This window comes from Lolium perenne, chromosome 4, assembly GCF_019359855.2.
Source record: "Lolium perenne isolate Kyuss_39 chromosome 4, Kyuss_2.0, whole genome shotgun sequence".
In the NCBI taxonomy this organism is placed as follows: domain Eukaryota; kingdom Viridiplantae; phylum Streptophyta; class Magnoliopsida; order Poales; family Poaceae; genus Lolium; species Lolium perenne.
The window spans coordinates 111,394,653-111,404,839 of NC_067247.2; the positions used below are offsets into that span (position 1 = coordinate 111,394,653).

The window sequence follows — 10,187 nt, forward strand, 5'->3', positions numbered from 1 at the left end:
GTGGAAGATGATTGTTTGCAGAAAACAGTAGAACAAGTATTGCAGTAGATTGTATTTCAGTAAAGAGAATTGGACCGGGGTCCACAGTTCACTAGAGGTGTCTCTCCCATAAGACAAACAGCATGTTGGGTGAACAAATTACAGTTGGGCAATTGACAAATAAAGAGAGCATGACCATGCACATACATATCATGATGAGTATAGTGAGATTTAATTGGGCATTACGACAAAGTACATAGACCGCCATCCAACTGCATCTATGCCTAAAAGTCCACCTTCAGGTTATCATCCGAACCCCCTCCAGTATTAAGTTGCAAAGCAACAGACAATTGCATTAAGTATGGTGCGTAATGTAATCAACAACTACATCCTTAGACATAGCATCAATGTTTTATCCCTAGTGGCAACAGCACAACACAACCTTAGAACTTTCTGTCACTGTCCCAGGTGTCAATGCAGGCATGAACGCACTATCGAGCATAAGTACTCCCTCTTGGAGTTACAAGCATCTACTTGGCCAGAGCATCTACTAGTAACGGAAAGCATGCAAGATCATAAACAACACGTAGATATAACTTTGATAATCAACATAACAAGTATTCTCTATTCATCGGATCCCAACAAACGCAACATATAGAATTACAGATAGATGATCTTGATCATGTTAGGCAGCTCACAAGATCCGACAATGATAGCACAATGGGGAGAAGACAACCATCTAGCTACTGCTATGGACCCATAGTCCAGGGGTAGACTACTCACACATCACTTCGGAGGCGACCATGGCGGCGTAGAGTCCTCCAGGAGATGATTCCCCTCTCCGGCAGGGTGCCGGAGGCGATCTCCTGGATCCCCCGAGATGGGATCGGCGGCGGCGGCGTCTCTGGAAGGTTTTCCGTATCGTGGCTCTCGGTACTGGGGGTTTCGTCACGGAGGCTTTAAGTAGGCGGAAGGGCAAGTCAGGAGGGGGCACAGGGGCCCCAGATGACAGGGCGGCGCGGCCAAGGGGGGGGCCGCGCCGCCCTAGGGTTTGGGCACCCTGTGGCCCCACTTCATTTCGTCTTCGGACTTCTGGAAGCTTCGTGGAAAAATAGGCCCCTGGGCGTTGATTTCGTCCAATTCCGAGAATATTTCCTTACTAGGATTTCTGAAACCAAAAACAGCAGAAAACAAAGAATCGGCACTTCGGCATCTTGTTAATAGGTTAGTTCCAGAAAATGCACGAATATGACATAAAGTGTGCATAAAACATGTAGATAACATCAATAATGTGGTATGGAACATAAGAAATTATCGATACGTCGGAGACGTATCACGGACTCCCTTGCTTTACCCGACGGGTTCGCAAAACTCGAGTGCCCACTAGTTTCAAATTGCCTGACAACTATAAAAAAGAAAACAAAGCACTAAAGGATAGAAACCCTCCCTAATATATTCAGATGCACAATCTTATAAAACACATGTTCCGAAAACTTGTTTTTCTTACTTGTTGTAATTTTTTAGGCGCGTGAAGTCATATGGTTATTCTTAGATGGTGTGACATTAGGCAGACATCCCACCATCCCAATATTTCAGAATGTTTTCTTACATGCTTGTTTGGACAAAACTTGTCAATCGATTTCTTGAGGACTAGAAGCTTATCAATTAATTGAATGCTGAATTTGGTAGTTCCGAAATAGCTAGCTCTCTCCTTGCAAAGATGTAGCTAACTCTTGTGTAAACCTGTATTTTAGATCTTCTAGAGTGCTAGATGATTGTAACCTTTTTGAGGCGTTCAAGAAAAAGATGTTGCTAGTTTAATATATTAATATGGCTTGGTTTTATTCTATCATTGATTCCAACAAGTTTATGATTAGGTATGCAGCTTTTCATGTAATAATATTAGAACATCTTGGCTCACCTTCTTCATGTCGCCATGGAATAACTTCTGATTATTAATGTAATAAGTTGTTGATTTTGTTTCCTTTTTGTCATACATACTAACATGCATCAGCCACTTATCACTGAAACAAAAAAAAATCCTACTTGTGGGGTTTCTAATCTCTACTGAGCATCTCTGACAAATTCTTGAAAAAAACATATTTTATGTCAACTGCCCAGGCTTTTGATTCTATACAGAAGGTCCAAATCATTATTATTTTTTCATTTTGGCAGTAGGCTAATAGCTACAAGCGAGACAATATTTTTGAAACTTAGATCATATTTATGTCTATTTGGGCTTGGATGCACAAGAAAGTGGTAACTGAGGGCACATATTGCCCCTGATTTTATTTCTGTTGTTTTCTTTGAAACAAGGTATATGTAGAGATAGAGTACACTTGTTCTGATGTTATTGACTTCAACAATTTTAACTGCGTGCTCTGTTTCGGCAGGAGCGGCACATCCAAGGTCATCATCAGGCATCTTGCTTTCCCAATTGCTGCTAATTACTTACTGATTTATATTTCAAGTTTTAGGTTATCATTTTCTTATTGATTGTGTAAACATTTCCTCATCAGACAGGTGCTGGAGATGCAGTGCAGTGGTTGAACTGGAGCTCGTGTCCGCACCAACAGCCTCAGGCTGGCGGCTCCAGCAGCAGCCTTTCTATCAGACATCTTCCCCGAACAATTCGCTTCTTCGCCGCAGACTATTACAAAGTGTCGAACATTTTAGTGATGGCCAGAAGAGACTTTTTTTAGAAAAACAATTTGGAGGGAGGCAGGAGCTAGCTATGAGAGTTACCGGGGGAATTCTTACGATCCAAAAACTGATTCATTCAGTTAGTTGAATCCTTGGGAGAACAATATAATGATCTATTTGCCCGATATGATTATGCCTTTTCCGTAAGTCAGGTTATTTTTGTGTAAATGTGATTATGTGATTTATTTTTGCATAGCTCGTAGTATAAGTCTGTATTGCAAGTATTTCCTCCGTCTAAAAATAGGTGTCTCAACTTTATCTAGATACGGATGTATCTCTAACTAAATTGCATTTAGATACATCCATATCTAGACAAAAATGAGACACGTATTTTTAGATGGAGGGAGTATAAAAGGTTACGTCCGATTTACCTCATGTATATCCAAGCGTTTAAATTACATTTGAAATGCAAAAGTCGTCACATGAACACAAGCATCATACGGACTGGTTCAGTTCGGATGCATCACGTAAAATTACAACACGAGCATTGTACGGAACTGATTCAGTTCGATGCATGACGTAAAATTACAACACATACATAACGATTGAGGCTGTTGCCGGATGGGCACACGATGTATGACATAAAATTACAACACATGCAGAACTGCTGGGACTGTGCGAGATGGACTCATGCGGATTAGGAACTGGTGCGGCGTGGTGGATGGCTCGGGTGCAGAATAATATTCTGCCCCCAGGGAGTCAAATAGCGCGTCTCTATATATATATATATATATATATATATATATATATATATATATATATATATATATATATATATATATATATATATATATATATATATATATATATATATATGTTTCAAAAAAAAAATGTGTAGATTGTTAATCAGAAAAACTGAAGACGTCGTTTTGTACTGTGTCTGCGTGTGATAATAGCGACGTGTTGTGCGTCTTTCCGTTAATTAACGACGCGGCTGTGGGGATCGTCCCTGCGACGTGTGAGGCTGCTCCGAAAGCAATACCCACATTGACGACTTGGCACGACTAAGACAGGCGTCAAGGTCATATAGCCGCGTGTTCCTCTGCAAGTTCACGGGGTCTTGATGACTTTCGGAGGCTTTAACTTGTAAGCTGTAGCTGAGCCTGCGCAAAGGCAGATCCGAGGATGAACGTGGATGCGGTGTGGTGATTCGAAAGTGTTGCCTGCTTCCAAAATTTTGACGAGGCATTTCCGCAAATCTGCAAGACCATCTTTAGCCGCGTCCCCCTAAAACGGTTTTTAAAGAGATTTGGCGTGCGCCTGATAAAATTTTGTTTCTAGCTGCGCGTTCCTGCTTCCTTCCAACACGGTCCAATACGGTGTCCGGCGTCACGAGTTCATACCCGGTCTACGGGGGACGCTCCGGGCATGTTGGACGCAACGAAATGCGAGGCGAGGAGACGCGGACCCAACACGTCAACGACACATTCAAATTTAACCTAACCGTCGTCTACCTCGCGATGAAAGTTATTGGCGTGCAACGACGGTGCAGTTTTCTCTCCGTGTCGGCGTTAATGAGCTTTACCGCTCCTCCGCCTATAAAAGGGGCGCTCTCACATCGTTCCTCACGCACAAACCTTAGCGCCTCTCTTCCAACCCTAGCCGCCACCATCTCAAGAGTCGGCGTCGGGGCTGGTAGAGGCAGAGGCCAAGGCCGAGGTCGTGGTCGTGGCCGCGGCAGAGCTGCACGGTCGTCTTCACCTGCAACGTCGTCGTCTTCATCGTCGGATCTGCAGGAAGAGCACCAAGTGATGTTCGAGTTCGTCGTCGTCCTCAAGGGCGACCCACTCGGCCAGAGGCTACCGGACAAGTTCACCGAGTTTGTCGCCGGCAACGAGCCGGACGCGCTGCATCTGTGGGAGGCTGGCTGCGACTACTGCCGGTGGCTGATGGACGTGCTCTTCGACGGGCGCAACAAGATGTACCTCCACACCGCCTTGGAGAAGTTCGAGCGCTACCACGACCTCGAAGCCAACTGTGTGCTCACATTCTCCTACCTAGGCAACATGGATATGAGCGTCAAGGTGTTCGACGACACGCGCTGCCGTCGGCACTACCACAACGACGAGGATGAGAATGACGATTGAACACGCCGAGTGTTCTTTCTTCGCAGCGAAAAAAGGCACAGATGTTTCTAGATGTTCTTCCTCGAAAGGACCAAGAGGGCTATAATCACCAGCTGGATTTTCCAGTTTGGGTGAGTGGAAGTGTCTGGGAGTGTTCTTTCTTGGCAGCAAACATACGAAATCTGCGATGGCAACACTAGTTAGGTTTTCTCATTTTCCAATGTTTTGACTATGTATTAGTTTGTGAAAACCATGTTCCAAACTATGTCTTAGTTTGTGTAAACTATGTTCCCAATTATGTATAAGTTTGTGAAATGTTCTTTCTCTCTACTGAAATAAAATTGCAATAAAAACAAAAAAGAGTATTTTTTAATGTTAAAAAAAGTTTAGGGACGGCGTTTGAGGGATGCGTCTGGGGAGCGATGTCCCCAAATGCGGAAAAAACAAAACACGTCTCCTAAACGCTTGATTCGGTGTCGTTTGGGAAACGCGGCTGGAGATGCTCTAGAGAAAGCAAGAAAAGTGTCAGCGCATGGTTAGCGAGATCGGGACAAATGAGGCCGATGTTTGGATTCGAAGCCTCACACACCGATAACCTGGCGGAATTCATATGTGTTCTCACATGAATCCTGACTTGGGACTAATTTAGAACAACCATTTAACATAGAGTTTCCAAACAAGTCACATACTTGAATATAGGGTGTATAGTTTTTGGCACGAAAATTAAAGAACACATGTGGATGAAAATTAACACCAGTTTTGGGCGAGGTTACCCTGACTAATTGACGTGATCAAGCATAGAAGTTTGCATTATATAATGAAACATAATCAAATCTTCAAAAATATCGTCCAAACGAGTGGTGCAACGAAATACAACTTACATTTCAGAACTTTTTTCAAAATACTATACTACTTATATAAAGAAATGGAGGGAGTATTATATAAGAAATATTCTGTTAATCATGAATGGCTTATGCTTTCATAGATCCTCAAATCTTAAAACAGTGTAAACCCCCAAAGAGGTATCATGGTTTAGTTTAATCTCAGTTATCCTACCTCTAATCCCGAATATGTATCGTTTAACCTCAGCCATCCTACCCCTAATCCCGAATAGGTATCATTTAATCTTAGTTGTCCTTGTGTTTCAATCAGGAAGATACTTCTTCGGCGGTTTACAATGTTTTGATATTTAGGGTGTATAATCACCGCTAAGACATATTTCTAACAATTTGAATACTTACTTCTACTCACTAGGAGCGACTAAAATTCAGTTTGCACCGATATGACAGTTGGACAAAGTAGCATACCCTGGCAACAACTACCTCATCTTTGAGATGTATGCACTATCTTTGTCGAACATTCAGCTGCGTTAAACAAAAAATGTGACAAAAGAACTCATTCTCACACCTTTCCGACTACCAAAATAAGACCAAACTTCTTCATTGACTTCAACAATCATGGAATAGCCCCAGTAAGATCATTGTTTTGGAGTATAATTCGTTCCAAACTTGGGCAGTCGGCAACACCGGATGGGATGCTACCAGTGAGAAGATTGAAACCCAGGTGCAACACTCTCAGTCTTTTACCTGAACAAATGTATGGTGGTATTCCACCCGTAAAACTGTTGTTGGTGAAATCAATTTGGAGTAAACGGCTATTCACACCCAATCCCGCTGGTATGACCCCAGTAAGATGATTGTTTTCGAGAATAACTCGTTCCAAACCTGGGCAGTCTGTAAGGCCAGATGGGATGCTACCATTGAGAAGATTAAACCCCAAGTCCAACACTCTCAGTCTTTTACCTGAACAAATGTATGGTGGTATTCCACCGGTGAAACTGTTATTGGTGAAATCAATTATGCGTAAACGGCTATTCACACCCAAACCCGCTGGTATGACTCCGGAGAAGAAATTACCAAACAGTGTAATGTTCTGCAGGAGCTTTAGCTCAGCTAACACTGGAGGTAGCATCCCAGTAAATCCATTTCTGTAAATAAGGACACTTCGAAGCCACCGGATGCTCCAAATATCCTCGGGAAACTCCCCAGTGAGGCGATTATCGAACAGAAAGAGCTTCTGCAATTTTCTCAGATTAGCCAGCTCTTTAGGAACACTACCCTCCAGCATGTTTGCATCCAACTCTAGCCACAGAAGCGACCGACAGTTACCAATCTCAGGAGGAATCGGGCCAGACAAGGAGTTCTGAGAAAGCAAAAGATAGGTGAGGTTGCTCAGTAAGCCGAGAGAAGCTGGAATGTGGCCGGAGAAACTATTGTTGACAAGTGCAAGGTCAGTCAAGCTACTACAATTCCCTAGCCATGATGGAATTTCGCCCCTTAGCTGATTATTAAACGACAATATGAATTTCTCCAACTTACAGTTCTCAAAATGAAAATCAATCTCTCCAGTTAAGCCATTTCCAGTGACATCTAGAACCTTCAGTCCACTAATAAGGCTCAAGGTTTTTGGAAGACTCCCTCTCAACTGATTATATAGTAGATAAAGCACCTCCAACTTGGTGCAGTTTCCAATAGAATCTGGCAGAACTCCATATAATCCATTTTGATGCAACCATAAGCTTCTAAGACTTGCCATTTCACCAAGTGACGAAGGGATATGACCACTGAGATTATTTTGATGGAGGTACACGTACTGCAGAAACTGGTTCTTGAACAACCCTTCAGGTATTTTCCCATGGAGGGAGTTAGTGTACAAGGCGAGCGATGAGAGTTTCTTTAGGTTGCCAAGGGATTCTGGTATTTCGCCAGAAAGAGAGTTCTCGGAAAGATCCAATCGATCAAGCATGCTACAATTGCCCAATTCAGGAGGGATTTCCCCATCGAGTGAGTTACTGTACAATGCGAGCACTGACAGTTTCTTTTGGTTGCCAAGGGATTCTGGTATTTCACCAGAAAGGGAGTTCTCGGAAAGATCCAATTGATCAAGCATGCTACAATTGCCCAATTCTGGAGGGATTGCACCTGATATGCTGTTATTTTGCAAAGTGAGGACTACTAGGTACTTTAACAGTCCTATTTGAGGTCCCAGTGAACCAGAAACTCCAGAAGATGATAGGTCAAGAGAAAATACATTAGTCTGTCTATCACAAAGAACTCCATGCCATTCACATGGAGTTCTATCGGAAGCATTCCAGCTGGAGCTTATGGAACTCGGCAATATGAGATTTTTGGACAGAGCAAGCAGAGCTAGACCGTCTGAATTTAAACTCCATGATGATGAAACCAAAGTGAGTAAGAGCAAAAACAAATTCCACACAACCAGACCCATTTGGTTCCTGCAAAAAGTTTGTACGGAAGTTAGCAGAAGTGATACCAAGAATTGTCTCACAAATACGCATCACGACATGGGCATCACACAATCCCTAGTCAAGAGTATATCATATAATATCGCAAATACATGATGGAGTCCATTCTAATGAGGGTTATTTTCTTCATTAAAAAAATCCTAGTCAGAGCTGTTTTTAACGGTTTCTGACACTTTTTTGTCTTTTGAGTCTAAGCATGTTTTAGTGATTCTGCAAAAGTATAATCCAACGAGATGCTGATGGATACTGCAATAAAAATATGGTAACTTTTTACTGTACAAATAAGACTAGATGAGGGTGCGAAAACTGAAAGGTCCTTTTCTTTTACTGTAATTATTATTTTTATGTAAAAAGGTCGTACTTGATCTATCTCTAAGAGGATCTCCACCGGCGCACCCCATAGCGGCCCCGATAGAGTTTTGAGGGCCGAAAATGGGCTCACACCAATGCGCCCCAAATAACGCCGTGCGCTTTTCCGAGCCCAAGAGAAGCGTCGGTAACCCCGTGCCGGCCCCTTCGCGAAGGGTGCGAATTGGGCGCGCCGGCGTCTCGCGGCACGGATTTTTTTGAGCGTGGGACTAAAGGGCGCCAGGCGGGAGATATCACCACGACGTCGGGCTGGAAACTCTCCCGCCACGATGCCGCGCGGAAGCTCTCCTGCCACGACGCCACGCGGAGGTTTCCCGCCTTGCCGCCGGTCTATATTATCCCTCCTTCCCAGTCTCATTGGTGCAAAAATCGAAACCCTAAAACATACCACAATGTTCGATGCGTGGGAGGAGACGGTGCTAGAGGCGGCCGTAGAAGTCGTGGAGGAGGATCCGCAGCTCGCAGAGTACGAGGCGTGGGAGGAGACGACGCTAGCGGCGACCGTTGATGCATACGAGCAGCCGCCGCTTGAGGCGGGGCGGCGTCACCGGGAGGCGGAGCGGCGTCACTGGTGGGGCGTCTGCTCCTCCATAGCTCGTTTATTTCAGCGAAATCGCCGTAACAAAGAGGGAAAAGAGGGAATAGCTATTTCGTTATTCATTTTGCGGGGGAAAAAGGGGGTAGCTTTTCGCAAGCAAACAAAATCAGCATTGACTCATTGAGCACCGAGTAACTAACTAGTGCAACTGAAGAGAGATCACGGACGGTCTAATTCGACACCCTTCATCGCATTTCCGCCAAATGACGAGAAGTAGATTAGATCTCGTCTTCAACCCTTGTTTCACTTATTTCTCCCCGCATAAGTGGATCGGAAGTATATCCCCGAGAAAAAAAAGCTTATTTCAGTAGGCAAAGAAAGAAAACAAGCATCGGCCTTGCTCTCCCCCAGACCCCCATGGACATTGCCGTGCAATCTGGCAGCAGATTATGACTAAAATGCAAGGCAAGCAAACGATGCGAAAGAAAAGGACCCTGCAAAGATTTCAGGACTCCGCGGCCGCGGGACGAACAGTCAGCCAAAAGCATCGGCGGTTCCTAACAGCAAGCACACGGGGGAGCGATCGAGGGTTGGAAGCGCTTACCAGCAGCGGCCGGCGTCCCGCGGATGAGGCTCCTGTCCTGGGGAATGGAGACGAGTAGCGTGCTAATGGGCTGGAGCATCCATGGCGAGGGGCGCGGTGGCGCTGGAACTAGCACGGGAGAGGGAGGACGGGCGGCCAAGTGCGAGTGGGCTGCCGGCTCTCTCTTCTCTATAGCGGCCGGGTGGTACCGTGGTAGTTGCCGAAGCGAGTGGACAGAGACGTTCCCACACGCGGCAGCTCACACGGATTTGTGGGTTTGGACTTGACTTTACGTTCCCACACGGGTGTATGTGCGCGTAGATCGACCGGTAGAAGAGAGTTAAATATACATCTACCGTTCATGTACTTTTCAGGTTGACTCGATTCAGTCTTTCTAGTATCAAACTGTAGGACAGACCGTTTCGTCCTGCCGCTCCCGTGATAGCAGGGCCAAACCCTTGCTTCCCCAACCTCCAGCCCCTCCTCCCCCGTCTCTCCCTCGCCGCTGCCAAAGGGCATCGCCGGGCAAAGCCCAGGGGCGGCGGCGGCGGGGCATCTCTGTCCCCCTGCATGGCTGTGGTGGCGCGGGCTGGCGCAATCGGCGGGGGCGCCGTGCTCGACGTC

At 45.1% G+C, this 10,187-nt stretch overlaps 1 protein-coding gene and 1 long non-coding RNA gene across 2 annotated transcripts; one reads left to right on the forward strand and one right to left on the reverse strand.

Moving 5' to 3' along the window:
• Positions 1 to 1,380: 1,380 nt before the first annotated feature.
• LOC127302982 (uncharacterized) lies at positions 1,381 to 2,850 on the forward strand. The gene is made up of 2 exons (XR_007853219.2): positions 1,381 to 2,388; positions 2,499 to 2,850. It is a non-coding gene; the product is annotated as an uncharacterized lncRNA (long non-coding RNA).
• Positions 2,851 to 6,045: 3,195 nt separating this feature from the next.
• On the reverse strand, positions 6,046 to 9,815 carry LOC127302983 (uncharacterized). Its single transcript, XM_051333716.2, has 2 exons — positions 9,585 to 9,815; positions 6,046 to 8,043 (listed from the first exon to the last, which is right to left on the reverse strand). The coding sequence occupies exon 2, from the start codon at positions 8,034 to 8,036 to the stop codon at positions 6,204 to 6,206; it is 1,833 nt and encodes a 610-aa protein (XP_051189676.1). The 5' UTR covers positions 8,037 to 8,043; positions 9,585 to 9,815; the 3' UTR covers positions 6,046 to 6,203.
• Positions 9,816 to 10,187: the final 372 nt, after the last annotated feature.

Bases quoted from the DNA above. Each gene is read 5' to 3' on its own strand.
- LOC127302983 (XM_051333716.2), bottom strand. From the start codon at position 8,036: ATGGGTCTGGTTGTGTGGAATTTGTTTTTGCTCTTACTCACTTTGGTT.